Raw genomic sequence first — 25,865 nt, 5'->3', positions numbered from 1 at the left:
GGAAAAAAAAAAAAAGTCCAAGTGAAAAATGTACAAAATCAAACCATTGGGATGAAGGAGTCGTCAGACTGGCCACACAGACATCGCAGCAGAGCACCCTGTGGGGGGGGGGGGGGGGGGGCACTGCAGTGGCCTTCACATAAAACCTCCATGGTATACACCTCGCCATTGCTCCCTTGTATTGTATAGTGAGCCCTCCAAAACCCACCAAAAACCTACTGTACACCATTACAATAACCCTTATGGCTGCAGGCATCACTTGTATGTGGTTACAGTAGGTTTTTGGTGTGTTTTGGAGGGCTCACACTTTCCACCACAAGTGTAACAGAATGGATTATGGTCCTGGGTCCCCTTCTCCATAGTGCACTGCCCACTAGGCTACTCCAGGGACCTGCTTGCTGCTCCAACTGGACTGGCGCTGTCATAGAGGCTGGTATGTACTGCTTCTTTCACATCTTTGGTGGGTGGGTGTCGGTGACCATTGGAAGAGTAAAGGGGGGGGGGAGAGTCATTCCTTTATTCCTCCAATGGTCATCTGGTCGTTTAGGGTACTTCTTATGGCTTAGTTGTTATTTAAAACAGGTCTATTCTCAAAACGTCTTAGTTTTTGTTTTGTCCTAAACGTTTCATTTTGTTCCATTATGGCTGAAAAACGTCCAGGTCTTAGGAATGCCCAAATCCCGCCCTTAACGTGCCCCTCCTTGAGATCTGGACACACTGCATAGAAAAACATCTGGAAAGTGGGTTTAAAAAAATACAAACTTGGATGTTTTGTTGCGAAAACCATCCAAATGCTGCTACAATTTTCTCTTTCGAAAATGAGCTCCAAAATGTTTTTGGAAACGATCAATGCATGACAAGATGCAGAACAGGTCTACGATCTGTTTGCTGTTATTTAAACAATTTGGGCTTTCTTTGGCTAGGAGCTTCATTTGTTGGAATTAGCAGTACCAACAGTTGCTAAATGTAACTTATCAGCAGTTAAAAGAGTTGTCTAAGAGTTTGTGAATATTACAGGAGGATAATACACATCAGCTTTTAATCTCATACCAGTTCCTTCTTCAGGATATCTTGCATCGCCTTGGGCTATGGGGCAGCAGCCTGGTGTTTACAGTAGAAGACCGAGAACCAAGGCAGCCAGAGTTCAAATCCTGCTTCTCTCATGGGAGACTTCTTGTGATCTGGGACAAGTCAATTTATCCTCCACTGCCTCAGGTATAAACATGGGGCCTCCTTTCCTAACATGTGTTAACCAATTAATGTGATTTCATACATGTTAAAATCATGGAAGCCCTGTTAATCTCAATGAGGCCTCTTTATAACTATGGACTAGATTCTGTAAATGGTGCCGAAATGATGCATGCTGAAATAGTGCTGGAACAGTGCAGGGAATTAACTCCCCAATGATTAACACTAATAACATGCAAACTTAAGCATGTTATTAGCATAGATCATCAGGGGAAAGTGCAGGAGGATTGTGCCCGAGACAGGTCAGGGATGCATCGGAGGCAGCACTGGAAAAGGAGGGAGTGCTAGGGGAGGTTAGCGGGCTGGAGATCCACTGGACCTCCATCCCCCCTGTGCATGTGTTGGGGAGGGGGGGGACACTAGGCCTCCATGGCCTTGCTTTTGGAGGGTTTGGGGTCCACTGGACCCCCAGGACTGACAGTGGCAGCCCGGGCTGCCTGACTTTGGACGGGGGTGGGAACAAAGGGAGTCTTAACCCTAATGCCAGCTCAGAGCTGGCGTAGGGTTAAGGTGCTATTCCGCTCCTATGATCAGAGGGGCGGAATACCACAGAGCTCATTTAAATCTAATTTATTGCCTGGTGTGGGCGCTGCTTGCCACAACAAACCCCTCTGATCATAGGTGAGAAGGTAAATGCGGGCGCTAGTGGCTTAGGCGGCAAGCAGGTCCCTGGAGTAGCCTAGGGGGCAGTACAGTGCACTGTGGAGAAGAGGGCCCAAGCCAATAATGCCCGCATTTACTTTGATCTTCGGGGCCCGAGTTAGTATTCTGGAAAGGGCGCTCTGCGCAGAACAGCTTTTTACAGAATACAAGATTTGGGCGCAGGCATTTACGTCTGCCAAAGACTGGTGTATGTGCTGGCGCCCAACAGATGGCGGTTAGGTGCACAAGTGCAGATATTCTGTAACATTGCGAGTAATTTCTGAGAACAGCCTGACCCCCCCCCCCCCCAAATTCTCCTCACATGGCCACGCCCCCCTTTGGAGTCACACGTTACCGAATAGGACATACGGCAGATCCATGTGTAACTCCTAATTACTGCCAAGTGCTTGTTAACACCAATTATTGTTATCGCCAAATCAATGGCATAGCTACGGGGGGCCAAGGGGGCCTGGGCTTCCCCCAAATTGGCTCCGGGGCCCCCGGTTTAGCTGGCAGGGGTTCTAAAGCGTTTGTCCCACGCTGGTCTCACATTCCCTGGCGCCCCGTCCTGTTTTCAGTCGCTGTGCTGACTGATTACCACTAGATAAGCACCAGCGCACGCTGGGCGTGGAACTATCCCTGGCTCCCGCGGGAGTCCAGAGGTAGTTCTGGATTGGCAAGAGACAAGCGTATTGCTACATGCCAACCCTTTAGTAAAAGGGCTCCTATGGATCTAAATAGCTTGAGGTGATGCTCATCAGAAACTGGACTCAATGCATCTTAATACTAAAAGCTGGAACAGACACATTCAATAAACCACTTATTAAAAGGAAGAAATATAATTTACTAGCACAAGAAAAACATATGGAGAGCTTGGGGGGGGGGGGGGGGGGCGCAGAACTGAAGAAAAACCAATAAATAAAAAGAGAAAGTCTGGGCAGCAGCAAAACATGGGGCTGACGGGACCATACATAGGCTTACAGATTTATTCAGAGATTACCGGTTGCTGTCCAAGATGAAGACCTTCACTTCCTCAGACGCTTCAAGAGACCTGTTAAGTCTATAAACAGTACCAGCAGCTTCCGTCTTTCTATTAGAGACCCCTGTTCTAAAACACAATTCAAATTCGTTCGGGTTTGCCCCGAGGAGTTGTTTTATCATGGTGTCATCATTACCTGTTCTGGTGTAAACGTGGATGGAGAGATGACCCCATGAAGACAGAATCCTCTACAGAGTGGACGGCGTGCACTTGGTGAGTGATACTGCTCTCCCGGTCTGCCAACAGCATGGCACCCAACTCCGCTACGCCGGCTCTTAACCTTACATACACACAGTTGGCAGGTCATAGTGTGCCTCAGAACAGCCACACAATTATATGCCCCCCACCCCTACACCAATTTGGACTCTCTCTCTCTCTCGGTTGTCAGTTCAAACTGGGGTACAGCAGTTATTCTCAAGGAATACATTTCTTGCCAAATTTGTTTTGTGTTTTATTAAAATTACACTTGGGTTGACGGTTTGTTTTACAAACTATTCATGTGCTCTGGCCCACAATATTTACACAAACTCATTAAAATGGGAATTGATGATTGTACGAAAAGTAGAAAGCTGACTTACTGGCAAGAATTACAAGCACTAGGTAAGATTTAAAAAATTTTAACGCAAGGAACTGTGTCTATTTGGGCATATGGCTCGACACACCATGTGAATGTGGTGGTGGTTCATCTACATTGTCACAAAAGCAGCATGAAACCTTCCTGCATCTATAGCACACGCAGTACTTCTCTGAAACTGCGTTTACCGTGTCACATCGCCATTAATCATCAAGGTTTCTAGATATAACAGCCTCAGAGGTGTGCATTATTTGTTCACAGCACGACCGAGACTGGAGTCCTGCCCTAAGTGGCTGTAATTAAAGCTTGTAGAACTATTTTAAAAGAATGCAATGCAGGATAAAGCCTGGCACAAACGCCGCAAGCCTTTCATCTGGGTATGCTGCCAACTCTGCAGATTTCAGGGTCTGACATTAAGGGTGGCAGTGAGCCCTGCGATTCGGTATATACGCCCCCCCCCCCCCCCGATGCGTGGGAATTTGCCTACTTATTCCGACCCAGAACAATAAAGCAACAACAGCTTCAGTGCAGCTCTGCTGCCCAAAATACACTTTACGGCTAATTTAATGTTCCAATTTAGGATCTAAGACACAATCCACGCAAACGATCACATGGCTTGATATTCCAAAAATAAATTCACACGTTGATTTTAAGAAGGTATGTAGATTTTTTTTAGCGCATATATTTGCTTAATAGAAAAACAATTAAGCGGCTGGCCTTACGGAGTTTAAGGGGGGTTTGGACAGATTCCTGAAGGAAAAGTCCATTGAATATTAGTAATTTTTTTTTTGGGGGGGGGGGGGGGGGGTTGCCAGGTTCTTGAAGCCTGGATTGGCCGCTGTCAGAGACAGGATGCTGGGCTTGACGGACCCTTGGTCTTTTCCCAGTATGGCAGTGCTTATGTACAGTGCCATATATGTAGATGTACATACACAAGGCATGCACAGATTTTGAAATTATGCTGTCCAGTAAAGCAGAGAAGAGTGTACGATTAACTTATTTCCCTTAAATAGGGCATATAATTGTCCGTTCGTCACCCTGCTATTTCAGTAACATGATATGCTGTGTCCTGGCACCCCAAGGTAAAGATGTCCATTAGAATCACAATCAGTAAGTCCGCTGTTAACTAAGCCAGAACATGTCCACAGTATGAGGCAAAAGCAAAGCAATGGACCCTGTACTCGGTACAGTCCTGTCCACATTAGTAATACAGGGAAGCTCATTTAATTGCTGAACACAGAGCCCGGACATGCCCATGTATTTAACTACACAGGTGTGTTCAAAAGGGCAAGAGAGAAGGTAAACAGTGTGGGTACAGATACACAATAGTGTACATACCAGGAAAAGGTAGGCAGCATTTAACTTGGACAAATGGTTTTGCACAAACAAGCAGAAGATGCTTGCACTGAACCTGAGTTAAAATATATAGATTCCAGTATTATAAAACACAGAGCGTAAGACTCCTAGAGTTATTACTCTCTCTCTCTCGCATGCAGGAATGACATTACATAATGTTTTGCTTGGAAGTTCCAGCCTCCTTTGTTTTACCAAACCCAATGCACTAATTCTCCTATTGGGTGAGCAACTTAGGGACAGAATGATAAATAGTAACACAGCACATTTAGCGAAGCAAAAACTACTGGATACTATTTTGGATAACACTGTCAGAAGCAAAGGGGGATACAACCTGAAGCATAGAGAATTAAAGCAACTTTCCCAGGATCATAGAGTGTCAGGAGCAGAGGGGACATACCCCGAAGCATAGATCCACCCCGAACCAACTAGGGCTTCCACGCCAGGTGCACAGCGCTTCCACCAGCTACTGTGGAGGACTTGCAGCCCATCTGCATATACTCCCACCGTTCTCCAGGGTGACTCCCAGGTCCACTGTGCCAAACGTTTTCCCTCTTCAGGTTTTACTACTACTACTTATTTCTGTAGCGCTACCGGACTTACGCAGCGCTTCACACTTGAACATGGAGAGACAGTCCCTGCTCGATAGAGCTTACAATCTAATTATGACAGACAGACAGACAGGACAAGAAAGGGATAAGGGTTAGGACAGACAGGTTTTATTTTCTTTCTGCTATTCCCAATGACTCCAGAACAATTTCTCTTCTTGATACAGTCCCTTCCCAATCTCTGTCTCCATCTGAAACCATTGTATATCTCAGGACTACATTGCCCGCCTTCTGCTTTCATCACCTCACCATCCCTTTTGTCCTCTCCCTTCTTCTCAGCTCTCAAGCTTCAACATTTCTTTCCTTTCATTCAAACATCTCCATTCCGTTTGAGTGCATCTCATCTTCATCACTGTCGTCATGCCTCTCCTACTCTTCTCTGTACTCTCTTGATCCTTCTTCTGCTCTCTGCTGGGGATATTAATTTATTTATTTTTGTTACATTTGTACCCCCCCCCCCCACACACACTCATGGCAGGCTCAATGCAGCTTACATATTGTATACAGGTACTTATTTGTACCTGGGGCAATGGAGGGTTAAGTGACTTGCCCAGAGTCACAAGGAGCTGCCTGTGCCTGAAGTGGGAATCGAACTCAGTTCCCCAGGACCAAAGTCCACCACCCTAACCACTAGGCCACTCCTCCACTGTTGCTACTATTTGAGATTCTACATGGAATGTTGCTATTCCACTAGAAGTCGGCCCTTGCAGATCAGCAATGTGGCTGCGCAGGCTTCTGCTTCTGTGAGTCTGACGTCCTGCACGTACGTGCAGGACGTCAGACTCACAGAAACAGAAGCCTGCGCAGCCTTCTACATGGAATGTTGCTAGTGGAATAGCAACATTCCATGTAGAATCTCCAATAGTAGCAACATTCCATGTAGAATCTCCAATATTCCATGTAGAATCTCCAATAGTAGCAACATTCCATGTAGAATCTCCAATAGTAGCAACATTCCATGTAGAATCTCAATAGTAGCAACATTCCATGTAGAATCTCCAATAGTAGCAACAGAATCTCCAATAGTAGCAACATTCCATGTAGAATCTCCAATAGTATCTATTTTATTTTTGTTACATTTGTACCCTGCGTTTTCCCACTCATAGCAGGCTCAATGTGGCTTACATGGGGCAATGGAGGGTTAAGTGACTTGCCCAGAGTCACAAGGAGCTGCCTGTGCCTGAAGTGGGAATCGAACTCAGTTCCTCAGTTCCCCAGGACCAAATTCCACCACCCTAACCACTAGGCCACTCCTCCACTAAATCCTGGTCCTCCAAGTCAGCTCTCACCCTACTCGAGCAGGTCACACCTCAATGTCTCCAATCTAATTTCTGCTCCTCTTCTTCTCTGCCTTTCTCAAGTGCATTGTAGAATGCCTGCTCTCTCTCTTGTACTCTCTACCTGCTTGCACCAAGACTTGGCTTCAGATCCTGCCCATATCATGGAAGTTACCTTTTCTCCCATACACCCTGCCCAGTTGGCTGCGGAGGTGGTGTTGGGCTACTACTCTCACCCTCTTGTAGATTTCAACCTCTTCCACCTCAGTGTCACTGCCTTTTAAGTCCATTCCATCCATCTATTCACTCTTCTACCTCTCCAAGTAGCAGTTACTTATCAACCCCCTGATAAGTCCCTTCCTTCCTTTCTCACCGAATCTGACTCCTGGCTTTCCTTCTTTCTCAAACCCTCATTTCCTTCCCTCATTTTGGGGGATTTTAACATTCATGCTAATGAACCCTCCAACTCTTATGCCTCTTAGTTTCTTGCTTTAACGTCCTCCTTCAATCTTCAGCTGTGCTCCACTACCCCTACTCACCAGAACGGCCACTGTCTTGATCTTGTCTTCTTTTCCAACTGCTCACTCTCCATCATATGATAACCTTCACACTTAAAACACCCCCCCCCCCCCCAAGTCCCGTCCAATCTCTACTTATACATTTAGGAATCTTCATGCTATTGACTCTTGCACTCTCTCCACCTGTTTCATCCCTCTTCTCAACCACTATGTTATCCAAATCTGTCAATGAGGCTCTCTCTTCCTATGACATATGGCGCAGTATCACAAAATTTGGTGTGTATATATATTGTGAGGAATGGGTTGATAAGCAGAAGTGGAAGGGGAGAAAAGGGGCCCTGCTTCCATGTAGAGGGGAAGAGGGGAAAGAGGGTGACTACAGAAACTACCGATCCCAGAAGGCCGCGCAAAGTAAAGGGGGGGGAAGAGAGGGGAAACTACAAGTCCCAGAAGCCTGAGTTGAGCAGGAAACAGGAGGTGGAGGACTTGCCTTCTCAGAGAAGCAAGGGGGAGGAGGCTGATTGGGAAATGAAGTCTGAGGAAGGGAATGAGGAACACCTGCTGGGGGAGGGAGGGGCTGAGCATATGGACTGGCAAGAGGGAGAAGGAGGGGGGGAACAAGAGGAGATGGATATCTCAGCTTTTGCTCGGGGCCAGGAGGGGACCAAAGGGAAGTAAGTCCTGGAAAACAGACTGTATGAGTGCTAACCCGGTGTGGCTGGTTGTCAGGAGTGAGTGCTGACAAATGAGGCAGGCGGGTCTCTAGGTTTAGCTGACAAGGAACTGCTAGAACCTAGGGGAACTCATACAGCAGCGGGAAAGTTTGCAACAAGATAGCATTTGAACTTGAGAACTGGACTTTGGATTAGAACTCTATAAGGGGGAGAGAAATGAACTGAAGGGGCCTGTGCCAGGAACAGGACCCGTATAGAAGCATTGTTCACTTGGGAGCCTGGCTGGAGAGAAGCCAGGGAGCCGATAGACCGGGTTGCTGGCCTAAAACAACTTTGCAGGCGTGATCTGCTAAAAGTAGATGACGGCCTCCACCTGAGGAAAAGAACTACTGTCCCGCAGGACAAAGGGGGAGGAAGGAGAGAACGGACACAGGGGGTCCCAGTAGACGGAACTGTTTTCTTTTGGCTACCCAAAGAGGAGTATCTTTTTCAGTAGCCCGCCAGTCCTGGAACTGATTGACGGACTTCAGGCGGGAGTGAACTCAGCAGAGGAAGCATGATCTGTGTTTGAATACCAGCAAGGAGGATTACTAGCAGTGCGGAGGTGATTCCCGGATCAGGGCAAGGAGGAGGCAACACCTCGAGCGGTGGACCAGTACCGAGGTGACAATATATATATATATACATATATATATATATACACACACCAAATGTTGTGATATTGCGCCATATGTCCCCGTTTCTTAGCCATGAGGTAAGATATAAACAGCCGTAATCTACTTTTTAAAAGTCCGTTACCAATACTTCACCAGTAAAATTCGGGCAGCCATAGATATATGAATCAAAAGTTGATGTCATTCTTTATTAATTCCCCGAGCCTGATAATTCAATAGGCAACTAGCAGTCTAAAAAGGTTGGAGGCCAGGAAGAAAATCAAGAGTCTGAGCCCTTGGGAAGGTCCACCAGATGTGATAAAAGATGCCCTCTTCCCCACACTGTCGCCAGCACTGAGCTGACCTCGTTTTGTAAATCTATGTGAGTCTGTGAGGTGTAAAGTACCATTGAAAGAACATCTTATACCCATTTTCCACAAGTGAAGTAGCCACTGAGACTTTAAACAAATAATGGAAAATCTTAGCCCACTGCTGGAGTTCTCAGTGAAAGCCTACGTGAGACTCCCACCTAGTCTCATAGAAGGAGACAGGTTGGTCCCTATGCAACGCAATAGAGCTTTATATATCCTAGAGATTCCTCCTCGGCAAGTGCCGGATCGCAAAGCACACCCCAGCTGCGTTTCCACAAAGCAGAGCTAAGTTCTAGCCTTGCGGGAGATAAAATCTCACGATTAATTATATTAAAAACTATCTCGGTCCAACCAACCATACTCTTGTAGTTCTGAGAAGGGAACAAAGTCTCTTTCCTCCTATAAATGACCCAGAGTGCGGAGGGACTGCGTCACCCACCGACGATATGTACTATTTATTTCTCCTGGGGTAAACCCAGAAGCATATAGGATAGGCATACAAATGTAGTATTGTCGATCAGGAAACATTTGAAATAGACAGTGAATCCAAGCTTCTAAAGGGGAGCATATCAACCAACCAACCAACCAAGGCCGCCAATCTATGTAGCAAGGGCAAAGGTACCCAGGGGACAGCCCACAGCAGAGTATTTCCTACCACGTGTTGTTCAATGTGTAACCACGGCTTTGGTACCCCCTCCCCCACATCACAACCGTCAGTAAGAGGGCCGCGGTGTGACGAAGTTCAAAGTAAGGAACTGCCAACCCCCCATCTCTCTTAAGTTGATATAGGGCTCTCTTTCATAGTCGGGGTGGTTGTTTTTTTCCAAATGAATGCAAACACTTTTTTTTATTAAGGGAACAAAAAAAAAAAAAAAGATTTTGGAATGGGGAGAGGAAGGGCCATGAATAAATAAAGCAATTTGGGTAATAACACATTTTAAGAGCTGCAATCCTACCCACCCATGAAAGCTGGAATTCCTCCTATCTGTCCAATTCGGTCAGCAATCAGTTTAGGAGGATAATTCAGTTCTGTTTGTCTGTCGATTAGATTGTAAGCTCAGTTGAACACAGACTGTCTCTTACATGTTCAGTGAACAGCACTGCATACATCTAGTAGCGCTATAGAAATGATTAGTAGTAGTAGTAAGCAAAGAGAATTAAAGCAACTTCCCCAGGATCACAGTGTCAGGAGCGAAGGGGATACACCCTGAAGCACAGTGAATTAAAGCGACTTCCCCAGGATCACAGTGTCAGGAGCAGAGGGTATACACCCTGAAGCACAGTGAATGAAAGCGACTTCCCCAGGATCACAGTGTCAGGAGCGAAGGGGATACACCCTGAAGCACAGTGAATGAAAGCGACGTCCCCAGGATCACAGTGTCAGGAGCAGAGGGTATACACCCTGAAGCACAGTGAATGAAAGCGACTTCCCCAGGATCACAGTGTCAGGAGCAGAGGGTATACACCCTGAAGCACAGTGAATTAAAGCGACTTCCCCAGGATCACAGTGTCAGGAGCAGAGGGTATACACCCTGAAGCACAGTGAATTAAAGCGACTTCCCCAGGATCACAGTGTCAGGAGCAGAGGGTATACACCCTGAAGCACAGTGAATGAAAGCGACTTCCCCAGGATCACAGTGTCAGGAGCAGAGGGTATACACCCTGAAGCACAGTGAATTAAAGCGACTTCCCCAGGATCACAGTGTCAGGAGCAGAGGGTATACACCCTGAAGCACAGTGAATTAAAGCGACTTCCCCAGGATCACAGTGTCAGGAGCAGAGGGTATACACCCTGAAGCACAGTGAATTAAAGCGACTTCCCCAGGATCACAGTGTCAGGAGCAGAGGGTATACACCCTGAAGCACAGTGAATTAAAGCGACTTCCCCAGGATCACAGTGTCAGGAGCAGAGGGTATACACCCTGAAGCACAGTGAATTAAAGCGACTTCCCCAGGATCACAGTGTCAGGAGCAGAGGGTATACACCCTGAAGCACAGTGAATTAAAGCGACTTCCCCAGGATCACAGTGTCAGGAGCAGAGGCTATACACCCTGAAGCACAGTGAATTAAAGCGACTTCCCCAGGATCACAGTGTCAGGAGCAGAGGGTATACACCCTGAAGCACAGTGAATTAAAGCGACTTCCCCAGGATCACAGTGTCAGGAGCAGAGGGTATACACCCTGAAGCACAGTGAATTAAAGCGACCTCCCCAGGATCACAGTGTCAGGAGCAGAGGGTATACACCCTGAAGCACAGTGAATTAAAGCGACTTCCCCAGGATCACAGTGTCAGGAGCAGAGGGTATACACCCTGAAGCACAGTGAATTAAAGCGACTTCCCCAGGATCACAGTGTCAGGAGCAGAGGGTATACACCCTGAAGCACAGTGAATTAAAGCGACTTCCTCAGGATCACAGTGTCAGGAGCGAAGGGGATACACCCTGAAGCACAGTGAATTAAAGCGACTTCCCCAGGATCACAGTGTCAGGAGCAGAGGGTATACACCCTGAAGCACAGTGAATTAAAGCGACTTCCCCAGGATCACAGTGTCAGGAGCAGAGGGTATACACCCTGAAGCACAGTGAATTAAAGCGACTTCCCCAGGATCACAGTGTCAGGAGCAGAGGCTATACACCCTGAAGCACAGTGAATTAAAGCAACTTCCCCAGGATCACAGTGTCAGGAGCAGAGGGTATACACCCTGAAGTACAGTGAATTAAAGCAACTTCCCCAGGATCACAGTGTCAGGAGCAGAGGGTATACACCCTGAAGCACAGTGAATTAAAGCGACTTCCCCAGGATCACAGTGTCAGGAGCAGAGGGTATACACCCTGAAGCACAGTGAATTAAAGCGACCTCCCCAGGATCACAGTGTCAGGAGCAGAGGGTATACACCCTGAAGCACAGTGAATTAAAGCGACTTCCCCAGGATCACAGTGTCAGGAGCAGAGGGTATACACCCTGAAGCACAGTGAATTAAAGCGACCTCCCCAGGATCACAGTGTCAGGAGCAGAGGGTATACACCCTGAAGCACAGTGAATTAAAGCGACTTCCTCAGGATCACAGTGTCAGGAGGGAAGGGGATACACCCTGAAGCACAGTGAATTAAAGCGACTTCCCCAGGATCACAGTGTCAGGAGCAGAGGGTATACACCCTGAAGCACAGTGAATTAAAGCGACTTCCCCAGGATCACAGTGTCAGGAGCAGAGGGTATACACCCTGAAGCACAGTGAATTAAAGCGACTTCCTCAGGATCACAGTGTCAGGAGCGAAGGGGATACACCCTGAAGCACAGTGAATTAAAGCGACTTCCCCAGGATCACAGTGTCAGGAGCAGAGGGTATACACCCTGAAGCACAGTGAATTAAAGCGACTTCCCCAGGATCACAGTGTCAGGAGCAGAGGGTATACACCCTGAAGCACAGTGAATTAAAGCGACTTCCCCAGGATCACAGTGTCAGGAGCAGAGGGTATACACCCTGAAGCACAGTGAATTAAAGCGACTTCCCCAGGATCACAGTGTCAGGAGCAGAGGGTATACACCCTGAAGCACAGTGAATTAAAGCGACTTCCCCAGGATCACAGTGTCAGGAGCAGAGGGTATACACCCTGAAGCACAGTGAATTAAAGCGACTTCCCCAGGATCACAGTGTCAGGAGCATAGGGTATACACCCTGAAGCACAGTGAATTAAAGCGACTTCCCCAGGATCACAGTGTCAGGAGCGAAGGGTATACACCCTGAAGCACAGTGAATTAAAGCGACTTCCCCAGGATCACAGTGTCAGGAGCAGAGGGTATACACCTGAAGCACAGTGAATTAAAGCGACTTCCCCAGGATCACAGTGTCAGGAGCAGAGGGTATACACCCTGAAGCACAGTGAATTAAAGCGACTTCCCCAGGATCACAGTGTCAGGAGCAGAGGGTATACACCCTGAAGCACAGTGAATTAAAGCGACTTCCTCAGGATCACAGTGTCAGGAGCGAAGGGGATACACCCTGAAGCACAGTGAATTAAAGCGACTTCCCCAGGATCACAGTGTCAGGAGCAGAGGGTATACACCCTGAAGCACAGTGAATTAAAGCGACTTCCCCAGGATCACAGTGTCAGGAGCAGAGGGTATACACCCTGCAGCACAGTGAATTAAAGCGACTTCCCCAGGATCACAGTGTCAGGAGCAGAGGGTATACACCCTGAAGCACAGTGAATTAAAGCGACTTCCCCAGGATCACAGTGTCAGGAGCAGAGGGTATACACCCTGAAGAACAGTGAATTAAAGCGACTTACCCAGGATCACAGTGTCAGGAGCAGAGGGTATACACCCTGAAGCACAGTGAATTAAAGCGACGTCCCCAGGATCACAGTGTCAGGAGCAGAGGGTATACACCCTGAAGCACAGTGAATTAAAGCGACTTCCCCAGGATCACAGTGTCAGGAGCAGAGGGTATACACCCTGAAGCACAGTGAATTAAAGCGACTTCCCCAGGATCACAGTGTCAGGAGCAGAGGGTATACACCCTGAAGCACAGTGAATTAAAGCGACTTCCCCAGGATCACAGTGTCAGGAGCAGAGGGTATACACCCTGAAGCACAGTGAATTAAAGCAACTTCCCCAGGATCACAGTGTCAGGAGCAGAGGCTATACACCCTGAAGCACAGTGAATTAAAGCAACTTCCCCAGGATCACAGTGTCAGGAGCAGAGGGTATACACCCTGAAGCACAGTGAATTAAAGCAACTTCCCCAGGATCACAGTGTCAGGAGCAGAGGGTTTACACCCTGAAGCACAGTGAATTAAAGTGACTTCCCCAGGATCACAGTGTCAGGAGCAGAGGGTATACACCCTGAAGCACAGTGAATTAAAGCGACTTCCCCAGGATCACAGTGTCAGGAGCAGAGGGTATACACCCTGAAGCACAGTGAATTAAAGCGACTTACCCAGGATCACAGTGTCAGGAGCAGAGGGTATACACCCTGAAGCACAGTGAATTAAAGCGACTTCCCCAGGATCACAGTGTCAGGAGCATAGGGTATACACCCTGAAGCACAGTGAATTAAAGCGACTTCCCCAGGATCACAGTGTCAGGAGCAGAGGCTATACACCCTGAAGCACAGTGAATTAAAGCGACTTCCCCAGGATCACAGTGTCAGGAGCAGAGGGTTTACACCCTGAAGCACAGTGAATTAAAGCGACTTCCCCAGGATCACAGTGTCAGGAGCGAAGGGGATACACCCTGAAGTACAGTGAATTAAAGCGACTTCCCCAGGATCATAGTGTCAGGAGCAGAGGGTATACACCCTGAAGCACAGTGAATTAAAGCAACTTCCCCAGGATCACAGTGTCAGGAGCAGAGGCTATACACCCTGAAGCACAGTGAATTAAAGCAACTTCCCCAGGATCACAGTGTCAGGAGCAGAGGGTATACACCCTGAAGCACAGTGAATTAAAGCAACTTCCCCAGGATCACAGTGTCAGGAGCAGAGGGTTTACACCCTGAAGCACAGTGAATTAAAGTGACTTCCCCAGGATCACAGTGTCAGGAGCAGAGGGTATACACCCTGAAGCACAGTGAATTAAAGCGACTTCCCCAGGATCACAGTGTCAGGAGCAGAGGGTATACACCCTGAAGCACAGTGAATTAAAGCGACTTCCCCAGGATCACAGTGTCAGGAGCAGAGGGTATACACCCTGAAGCACAGTGAATTAAAGCGACTTCCCCAGGATCACAGTGTCAGGAGCAGAGGGTATACACCCTGAAGCACAGTGAATTAAAGCGACTTCCCCAGGATCACAGTGTCAGGAGCATAGGGTATACACCCTGAAGCACAGTGAATTAAAGCGACTTCCCCAGGATCACAGTGTCAGGAGCAGAGGGTATACACCCTGAAGCACAGTGAATTAAAGCGACTTCCCCAGGATCACAGTGTCAGGAGCAGAGGGTTTACACCCTGAAGCACAGTGAATTAAAGCGACTTCCCCAGGATCACAGTGTCAGGAGCGAAGGGGATACACCCTGAAGCGCAGTGAATTAAAGCGACTTCCCCAGGATCACAGTGTCAGGAGCGAAGGGGATACACCCTGAAGCGCAGTGAATTAAAGCGACTTCCCCAGGATCACAGTGTCAGGAGCGAAGGGGATACACCCTGAAGCGTAGTGAATTAAAAGCGACTTCCCCAGGATCACAGTGTCAGGAGCAGAGGGTATACACCCTGAAGCACAGTGAATTAAAGCGACTTCCCCAGGATCACAGTGTCAGGAGCGAAGGGGATACACCCTGAAGCACAGTGAATTAAAGCGACTTCCCCAGGATCACAGTGTCAGGAGCGAAGGGGATACACCCTGAAGCGCAGTGAATTAAAGCGACTTCCCCAGGATCACAGTGTCAGGAGCGAAGGGGATACACCCTGAAGCGCAGTGAATTAAAGCGACTTCCCCAGGATCACAGTGTCAGGAGCGAAGGGGATACACCCTGAAGCGTAGTGAATTAAAAGCGACTTCCCCAGGATCACAGTGTCAGGAGCAGAGGGTATACACCCTGAAGCACAGTGAATTAAAGCGACTTCCCCAGGATCACAGTGTCAGGAGCGAAGGGGATACACCCTGAAGCGCAGTGAATTAAAAGCGACTTCCCCAGGATCACAGTGTCAGGAGCAGAGGGTATACACCCTGAAGCACAGTGAATTAAAGCGACTTCCCCAGGATCACAGTGTCAGGAGCGAAGGGGATACACCCTGAAGCACAGTGAATTAAAGCGACTTCCCCAGGATCACAGTGTCAGGAGCGAAGGGGATACACCCTGAAGCGCAGTGAATTAAAGCGACTTCCCCAGGATCACAGTGTCAGGAGCGAAGGGGATACACCCTGAAGCGCAGTGAATTAAAGCGACTTCCCCAGGATCACAGTGTCAGGAGCGAAGGGGATACACCCTGAAGCGTAGTGAATTAAAAGCGACTTCCCCAGGATCACAGTGTCAGGAGCAGAGGGTATACACCCTGAAGCACAGTGAATTAAAGCGACTTCCCCAGGATCACAGTGTCAGGAGCGAAGGGGATACACCCTGAAGCGTAGTGAATTAAAAGCGACTTCCCCAGGATCACAGTGTCAGGAGCAGAGGGTATACACCCTGAAGCACAGTGAATTAAAGCGACTTCCCCAGGATCACAGTGTCAGGAGCGAAGGGGATACACCCTGAAGCACAGTGAATTAAAGCGACTTCCCCAGGATCACAGTGTCAGGAGCGAAGGGGATACACCCTGAAGCGCAGTGAATTAAAGCGACTTCCCCAGGATCACAGTGTCAGGAGCGAAGGGGATACACCCTGAAGCGCAGTGAATTAAAGCGACTTCCCCAGGATCACAGTGTGCAAGGATTCTTCAAATCACTGCATTATTTCTACAAGCACTATGCCACACATACCTCTCCTCGAAAGAGCAACAAGAGAGGAGAACTGCATTCAGGGGATTATCATAACCAAGTTCTTGAATTAATATATAAAGCCAAACACTGGCTAAGAAAGATAAATCTTAATTAAAGACCAAAGGGAAAAACAAAGTCAAAGAGGACAAACCGTATTCATTGCCAAGTACCTAATACTGCAGCTTTGTCTCATTCAAATTCTTTGTTCTATAAAACCAACAAGCAGGTTATGGAGGCCAAAGAAAGCAGAACTGTCTCCAGGGACTCCAAAGTGGAGAGAGCAAATTTTATTGAGCTAATATGCCAAAGAGTAAAACTGCAGAAAGCACCAATGGCAGGGGTAAGAGACCCGGCTATCCTGAAATTCACGTTTATAAAACAGGGAGGCATCAGTCTAGAGCAAGGGCGTAGCCTGACCTTACGGTGGGAGGGGGCCAGAGCCCGAGGTTGGGGACACATTTTGAGTTCCGCCCCGCCGCCACACTTTGCCTCACCTCGCAAATATCTTTGCTGGCGGGGCTCCCCAACCTCCGCTAGACGAAGCCTTCTTCAGCGCCGTCTCTGGAACAGCCGCGTTCCTGCCCTGCTCTTCTTGCTCCTCCTGTCCTGTGCACACTGACGCTCCTTTAAGGAGCGTCAGCGTGCACAGGACAGGAGGAGCAAGAAGAGCAGGGCAGGAACGCAGCTGCGCCGGAGATAGGCGTCGCTGAAGAAGGCTTCAGCTGGTGGGGGTTGGGGACCCCCGCCAGCCAAACCAGGGGCCCGGACATAATTTGCGGGGGGCCCAGGCCCCCTGTAGCTACGCCCCTGGTCTAGAGCCCCTGGGAGACACACGTGTGTCTCCGAGAGCTGAGAGGTGTGTCACAAAAATACAAACCCTTGCTTTCCTTAACAACCATGTGTGCCTGTGGGCTGGGGAGGGGAGGGGAGAGCAGAGCAGGGAGTATTTAAATCCACATAACTGGTCCTTTCTGCTTCATCATTACCCCCAATGCTCAGTGCTGCCACCAGCCTCACCACCTTTCTTTGCACCATTTTCAGGAATAATGAATGATAAATAAAGCATTTTATTTTTCTTTGTTCAACCATGAACAGTGTGTTCAGTGTGTCACGGATGTGAACATTATACGTCAGGTGTGTCACAATGAAAGAAAAGTTGAGAACCACTGCCTAATTGAGGGGCCCTTTTACAGAGTGGCGGTAAGCCCAACGCGGGCTTACCGCTCACTCTTCCGGGACTACTGCCAGCCCAATGTGGCCGCTGGTGGTACTCCTGCCCCGAGCATGCACCATTTGTGGGGCAAAAAGACCCCCCCCCCCCCCGGAAATGGCTTGCACGGCGATAACTCAGCAGTAATTAGGCATCGCCGTGCGCTGACCGGTTACCGCTGGGTTAGCACGGGAGCCCTTATCTGCACCTCAACGGGTGGCGGTAACGGTTCCCTGTCACATGGCCATGCGGTGTTCTCTCACCGCATGGCCATGTGCGCTGGGGGTTTTCTTACCCGCTGCGGTAAAAAGGGCCCCCGGTGTGCGGGAAAATGACCCCTGAATTAGTTTACATATGATGCCTATTGCTACAAGCATTCTCCTCAGTACTGGAGTAAACGTCTTCTGAAGGTTTTTTATTTTTTTAAACCAGCTGGCTAAAATCTTACTGAGGCAAGATCCCAGCCCCCCCCCCCCCCATCCCCCGCAAGCCCAACAGGAAGAGATCCGGCATGGATTTGTCAGAGCTAAATGCTGCTTTCCACAATGATCAATAATTCAAATCAACTAAAGAATAAATATAACCACATAAATCCTGCTGACGCTCAAATAAAATGCAACAGAGCCTGCCCGTCAGGACACTTATGATTGCCAGATAGAAAATGGTTAATTTTCATGCATAAGAATTCTGGTCAAAAAGAAGTGAAGCAATGCAGCAAAATGTGGAAAAGCGCCAGCCAGATAAATGAAAATGAACACCTAAAGGAAAAAAAAATTTTAAAAACACATAAAAAAAATAAGACAGAGATGCAATAGGCAACTTGTTGGTGAGCATGCATGCATCAATTCAAAACAGCACCTTCCTGTCTACAGGGTCCTGGGCAGTTCAAACCTACATTTCATAAGAACAGCTATTTTGGGTCAGACCAAAGGTCCATCTAGTCAAGTATCCTGCTTCCAACTGTGGCCAATCCAGGTCACAAGTTCCTGGCAGAAACCCAAATAGTAGCAACATTCCATGCTACCAATCCCAGGGCAAGCAGTGGCTTCCCCCATGTCTCTCTCAATAGCAGACTATTGACTTTTCCTCCAGGAACATGTCCAAACCTTTTTTAAAACCAGATATGCTAACCGCCGTTACCACATCCTCCGGCAACGAGTTCCACAGCTTAACTATTCTTTGAGTGAAAAATTAGTTCCTTCTATTTGTTTTAAAGGCATTTCCAAGTAATTTCCTTGAGTGTCCCCTAGCCTTTATACTTTTTGAAAGAGTAAAAACAATTGATTCATTTCTACTCGTTCTACAGCACTCAGCCATCCCTTTTCCAAGATGAGGAGCCCTAACCTCATATGAGAGAAGTTCCACCCTCCTATCATTTTGGCCACTTTTCTTTGAACCTTTTCTAATTCTGCTATATCATTTTTGAGCTAAATTCCATAAAATAAGGTGAAAATCTCAAGCTCTGGCACATTCAAAGTGTTATTTTTTAATTGCTCAGGCACGTTAAGTGAGAGACACCTGGTCACAGCGACTGAGATCAACGTGTGCACGCCTGAACTTTGTTTTAAAGCGACTGCGGTTTTGAAATGACACTGCTCGCATCACTGCCACACAGCAGTAATCCGGGACTTCTCACAATGTTATGCTCCGCATGTTTAGCCTGAGGAAATGCACTGAACCCACAAATATTTCTACCAAGCTTATCAAGGGCATTCATTCAGTATTTCATTTGATGATATATTGTATTCAACCTGAAATAAACAGTAATTTCTGCAATATCTAACATCCTGTCTGGAAATGGAAGATGATGCAGGCTCAAGATAGATGGACCATGACTGAGTCACCTGTGGTTATCTTTACCACAGTGAGGGGCCCTTTTACACAGCGGTTGTAAGCCCAACGCGGGCTTACCGTTCGCTGCTCCTGGACTTCCGCCGGCCCAAGGTTTGCATGGAAATAACCCGGTGGTAATCGGATATCACCACACGCTGGCCCAGTTACCGCGGGAGACCTTATCGCCACCTCAATGGGTGGCGGTAACGGCTCCCCACCGCTTGGTCACATGGTAAATTATCTCAACGCCTGGCCATTTTTTTTTTTTGGGGGGGGGGGGGTTATCAGCTGCGGAAAAAAGGGCCCTGTTGCGTGAGAAAAATGGCCCCCACCGCTAGTGCAGGGCTCTTTTTCCCACAGCTTGGTAAAGGGACCCCAAGGTGAAGTGACGAGCGGGGAGTGGGGGACGGAGGGGAAAACCAACTAGCGCGGCAAAAAAATGATAAAACAAGCAACCAGAGAAAACTGCCCACGGCGAGTTTAAAAGAGCCGACCAATTCCACGTGAAAACCTCAGGGCAATTCTGCTCTACTTACAAGGGTATGTAACAGTGATGTGAGAGATTGCCTACCTTATTTGTCAGTACACAACAAAACTTCTAATTACAGCTATTCTTTTCCAACATCTGCACTAAATACCTAATGTCCTTAACAGCTGGGTAATCCTGTGCTGAAACATAAAATATTTTGTGCTGCATTTATTCAGTTTGAAGGTTTGAACTCCCATCCGCTCACTGGGTCAGTGTGAGAGAATCTAACTTGTTAGTAATTTTAAGGTTATCAGAGGCAAGGATTTAACAAACACAACCTGCTGTGAAAGTGATTAACCTTTAATCTCCAGAGGAGGACAGATACTGTATTTGCTGGAAAACAATCAGACTGATGGACTCTGCCTTCTCCAGCAAGCAAAATCCCCTCTGTGTGGGACACACCCAGAGGCTTTGTGTGTTTCATGGCATTGCACTTACTGTCAGAAAAAGCTTTTAAGATTCACGAGCAGGTGGTATTTTTTTTTTTGCTTTTTCAGAAAGGGGCTGCTGGTTAAAGGTGCAGATTTACTCACAACATATCCACTGATTTATGCTCTGTACTAATGCGCAGTCTATAGCTTACCAGTGACTCTCGACCTGTTCCATCCTTGGTGAATATTTGCACACACACACACACACACACACACCAGGGGCGTAGCCAGGCCCACCCAATTTCGGGTCAGGCCCGCCCAGCAGCAAAGTTCCTGACGGCGATTCCAGTCGCAGGCTCCCCTCGCAATCGCAGCGATTCCCACACGCTGCCTGCCGGCTGCCGCTCAATCTCCTTGTGCTACTAAGCGCTAACCTGGAAGTCTCTCCTCTGCAGGTTAGCGCTTAGTAGCGCAAGGAGATTGTTGAGCGGCAGCCGGCAGGCAGCGTGTGGGAATCGCTGTGACTGCGAGCGGAGCCTGTGAGTAGAATCGCCGTCAGGAACACTGCTGCTGGGCGGGCCTGCAAGGAGGGTGAAATGCTGCAGCTGCACGGGGGGGGGGGGATGATGGGGAAAGATGTCGCATGGGGGAGGGAAGACGGGGGGCCACAGCAGCTGATGGAAAGAAAGATGCTGCACAGGGGGAGGGAAGATGGAAAGATGAGACTTGGTTGGTGGGTGAGGGAGATGCACGGGGGAAAAGAGAGAGATGCAGCAAAGGGGTGGAGGGGTGAGGAAGGGAGAAGTCTTGGCTGTGTATGAGGTGGAGGGGAGGGACACATGCTGCATACAGAGGGGATAGGTGGGGAGGGGGAGAAATGGTAGGCATAGGGGTGGAGAGGAGGGAGAAATGGTGGGTATAGTGGTGGAGGGAGGGCGGAGCAGAGAAAACTTTGTGCCCACCCACTTTGGGCTCAGGCCCACCCAAAACTGGCTGTCTGGCTAAGCCACTGACACACACACACACACACTTACAGCTAAAACCAAGCAGCTTCATCTTAAAATTATGGGCCCTGTGTCTGTTTTCACTCTAATACTGAAGGCAAACATGCGCGCTGTGGAGCTTTCTGGGTGGCTTAATTTATCTCTTTTTCTGAGTTGCTCAAATCCGCTACCAAAAGCACATTGATATAAAGTTATCTGCCAAACAGCTGCAGCTGGAAGCTCTATGCAGGGGGCCAGTTCGCAGGCAAGCATCAGCCTTTGCTCAGGTCGGGTGGATATGAATTAGAAATCTGCTCAGTAAGTTAAGTTGTGAGTTGGTTAAGACATACAACTGGTACCCATAAATAAAGTGAAGGACCTGTTAAGAAACGCGGCGAAGACCTTGTTCCTTACACACTGCAGCAAGTCTGAGTTGAGGAAGTTCTGACAGATGCAGAAAGTGCATCTGTTACAGGCGCACATACAGCGTAACCGGGAATGGCTGCGGAGACACACAGAAGGACAGCGGTTCAGAGTGGGCCCAAGAGCAACAGGACGGGAGGAAAACTAAAAGCCACAGCTCAGTAAAACAGTCTCCCCTCATGTTTAAAGCAGCACTGCCTCCCGGCCGCAAGGGCAATAATCTCTTTTTCTTCCCGTTTTAACTCCTAGAACTTTTTCTAGTCTCGGTCAGTTCTGCTAAGAGTCGGGCCTGTCGCGTTTCCTTCTCTGTGTCTGTGGTATCCTACACCTCCCTCACTGCACTTTAGATCCAGAGTACACTGGGAGGTCAGAAAAGTCGGTGCACCTTGTTGTACTGAAAATGCACAGGGGACATTTTGATCACCAGTGCAAAGGAAAGCGTGGTAACAACTTTGGGAAAAGGGGTGAACTTGGGGGGGGGGGGGGGGGGGGGGAATGTATTTTAATTAGAACCTCCCAGAAATGGTTGCATTATTCAGGAGGGCTATAAGAGCACCCATTTATCTTTCAAAATTTAGCCCAGAACTGAGAAAGTAAATGACAGTGCTGCTTTATCCACGTTTATTAACCAATGCTCGCTTAAAATTTACTTCCGTTTATTTTGTACTTGAATATAAAACTCACCTGAAGCTACAATTGACAAAAAAAAAAAATTCATGATCTAAATCCCAAATTCCTTCCCTTTATGCTAATGTTAAAAAGTACATTTTCCTATAAATGAAAGGAATTTCAACTATAACAGGGAGGATGTCAATCACTGGAGCTGCACGGCCACAGGCAACACCAACAGGCGGCTTAATCATCAGGCAAACTAGGCAATCGCCTAAGCTGGCACCTTCGGGCAAGGCAAAAGAGATCCTGACAGCCTTGTCAATTCAGAGAACCATCATCCCTGCTATTACCCATTTAATATTGAAACGTACAATGAAATCAGCGGTACCAGTAATCTGCAGGACTGCACACAAGGAGTCGAAAGGAGCAGATCACACATCAAAAAGGTTCAAAAGATTTATTCAGCAAAGGAGCGGCGGGGCTGGTGGTTGGGAAGCGGGGCTAGTGCTGGGCAGACTTATACGGTCTGTGCCAGAGCCGGTGGTGGGAGGCGGGGCTGGTGGTTGGGAGGCGGGGCTAGTGCTGGGCAGACTTATACGGTCTGTGCCAGAGCCGGTGGTGGTGGCGGGGCTGGTGGTTGGGAGGCGGAGATAGTGCTGGGCAGACTTATACGGTCTGTGCCAGAGCCGGTGGCGGGAGGCGGGGCTGGTGGTTGGGAGGCAGGGATAGTGCTGGGCAGACTTATACGGTCTGTGCCAGAGCCGGTGGTGGTGGCGGGGCTGGTGGTTGGGAGGCGGAGATAGTGCTGGGCAGACTTATACGGTCTGTGCCAGAGCCGGTGGCGGGAGGCGGGGCTGGTGGTTGGGAGGAGGGATAGTGCGGGGCAGACTTATACGGTCTGTGCCAGAGCCGGTGGTGGGAGGCGGGGCTAGTGCTGGGCAGACTTATACGGTCTGTGCCAGAGCCGGTGGTGGGAGACGGGGCTGGTGGTTGGGAGGCGGGGCTAGTGCTGGGCAGACTTATACGGTCTGTGCCAGAGCCGGTTGTGGTGGCGGGGCTGGTGGTTGGGAGGCGGGGCTAGTGCTGGGCAGACTTATACGGTCTGTGCCAGAGCCGGTGGTGGGAGGCGGGGCTGGTGGTTGGGAGGCGGGGCTAGTGCTGGGCAGACTTATACGGTCTGTGCCAGAGCCGGTGGTGGTGGCGGGGCTGGTGGTTGGGAGGCGGAGATAGTGCTGGGCAGACTTATACGGTCTGTGCCAGAGCCGGTGGCGGGAGGCGGGGCTGGTGGTTGGGAGGCAGGGATAGTGCTGGGCAGACTTATACGGTCTGTGCCAGAGCCGGTGGTGGTGGCGGGGCTGGTGGTTGGGAGGCGGAGATAGTGCTGGGCAGACTTATACGGTCTGTGCCAGAGCCGGTGGCGGGAGGCGGGGCTGGTGGTTGGGAGGAGGGGATAGTGCGGGGCAGACTTATACGGTCTGTGCCAGAGCCGGTGGTGGGAGGCGGGGCTAGTGCTGGGCAGACTTATACGGTCTGTGCCAGAGCCGGTGGTGGGAGATGGGGCTAGTGCTGGGCAGACTTATACGGTCTGTGCCAGAGCCGGTGGTGGGAGACGGGGCTGGTGGTTGGGAGGCGGGGCTAGTGCTGGGCAGACTTATACGGTCTGTGCCAGAGCCGGTGGTGGTGGCGGGGCTGGTGGTTGGGAGGCGGGGCTAGTGCTGGGCAGACTTATACGGTCTGTGCCAGAGCCGGTGGTGGGAGGCGGGGCTGGTGGTTGGGAGGCGGGGCTAGTGCTGGGCAGACTTATACGGTCTGTGCCAGAGCCGGTGGCGGGGCTGGTGGTTGGGAGGCAGAGATAGTGCTGGGCAGACTTATACGGTCTGTGCCAGAGCCGGTGGTGGTGGCGGGGCTGGTGGTTGGGAGGCGGGGCTAGTGCTGGGCAGACTTATACGGTCTGTGCCAGAGCCGGTGGTGGGAGGCGGGGCTGGTGGTTGGGAGGCGGGGCTAGTGCTGGGCAGACTTATACGGTCTGTGCCAGAGCCGGTGGTGGTGGCGGGGCTGGTGGTTGGGAGGCGGGGCTAGTGCTGGGCAGACTTATACGGTCTGTGCCCTGAAGAGGACAGGTACAAATCAAGGTAAGGTATACACAAAAAGCAACACACGTGAAATTATCTTGTTGGGCAGACTGGATGGACCTTGAAGGTCTTTTTCTGCCGTCATCTACTATGTTACATTTAAGAAGCCCTTTAAATATCGGAGGTCTCAGAAATGTGTCTGTGAATATGCACAGTGGTTCTAAGACAGACTGTGTCCCAGGAGGGTTTATGAGGCATTTTTTGGAACAGTATAAACAATAGGGGGTCACGGGATGTTCGCTTATTTTTATAATATTTTACCATGTGATCAAATGCACAAAATTAAGAAAAGTATCGACTCTCTTTCAGAAACCGGTAAACAAGGGGCATTTTTTTTTACACAGAGTATGATTTTCTAAAAGGTGAACATCCTGTGTTCCCAATTATTTATACTCTTCTGAAAATCCATAAATCCCTTATGAACCCTCCTGGGGAGTCTGATGTGTCCGGTATAGGGTCTGTCTTACAACCATTATCCATATTCACAAACAAATTTTTGAGACCTCTGATATTTACAGGGTTTCTTACATGCGAGATCTCCTTTGTTGAATTCTGAATTTGTTATCTGCTCATTTTGCGCGTGTCCCTCCCCCAATTATGTGTTTTTACAGGATCAGTCTGGGAGGGGCGATATTCAGGTAATTATAGTCTGGAGTTTAATAATTAAAATCTCGGGAGGGGGGTGGGGTGAAGGTTGGCCCAGTGTGTCCTTGCACTAGCCCTGGTAACACCCAAGTCTGAATCAATTTAAGCAAACAAAAACAAAACAAAAAACAAAACAATAATACATATCACATTGTCCCTCGACAGAAGAAAAGGTTTACACTCTACAGGAGAGAACAGCAATGAAATAAGTCATACATTTCCAAAAGAAATCTAAAATAGAAGTAAATATAGAAATGCTGAATTCTTCAGTTAGGATCCTCGTCACCATGCCTAAAAAAAAAATTCCAAAAAAACAAAAACCCTACGGCTGTAATTAATTTTATAAACTAAATTTAACATTTCAAGACAAAAATAAATGTTTCCATGGTTAGCAAATGCCAGCTGTCATACTGGTTTCAAATGTAAAGGTCAGGATATTTCCTGTAACATACACAAAGCACCACCTACCACACAGACAGGGATGAAGACGGCCCTTAGCAACAGAAAGAGACGCAAGAATATTAGCCTGAGTCTCGCAAAGACTGTGGTGTCCCATTTACGTTCAGCAATTGGTTACCTGACCCTGTGGCTCATCCGTAAACACTGGAGTCGCTTGTATTTCTGTTTAAAATGCATCGCCCTCCAACATCCAAAACTCAAGATGTTCTGCGAACGCGACGTTTGCTGTTCTTGGATCTTTAACTGTAATGTTAAGTACTTTTTGATACTAACAACCACCGTAGGAATTTAC

General features: G+C 48.6%; 1 protein-coding gene across 4 annotated transcripts in view; it reads right to left on the bottom strand.

Annotated features, from left to right (window-relative positions):
* The window catches only part of RHOT1 (ras homolog family member T1), a 92,940-nt gene that overhangs the window by 8,339 nt on the left and 58,736 nt on the right, over positions 1-25,865 (bottom strand). For 2 of the 4 annotated variants that reach the window (XM_030208404.1, XM_030208402.1), the window contains exons 19-20: positions 21,682-21,804; positions 3,066-3,209 (exon numbers count right to left, since the gene is read on the bottom strand). The exons of 1 other annotated variant lie outside the window; for it this stretch is intronic. In XM_030208404.1, the coding sequence (XP_030064264.1) occupies positions 3,066-3,209; positions 21,682-21,804 (267 nt within the window). The remainder of the gene's footprint in view (positions 1-3,065; positions 3,210-21,681; positions 21,805-25,865) is intronic. One more of the 4 variants, XM_030208405.1, reaches the window with a different exon arrangement.

The sequence above is a fragment of the Microcaecilia unicolor genome, chromosome 6 (genome assembly GCF_901765095.1).
Source record: "Microcaecilia unicolor chromosome 6, aMicUni1.1, whole genome shotgun sequence".
In the NCBI taxonomy this organism is placed as follows: Eukaryota; Metazoa; Chordata; class Amphibia; order Gymnophiona; family Siphonopidae; genus Microcaecilia; species Microcaecilia unicolor.
Note: the sequence above shows the minus strand (reverse complement) of the source record. Positions and strands in the feature narration are given on the sequence as shown.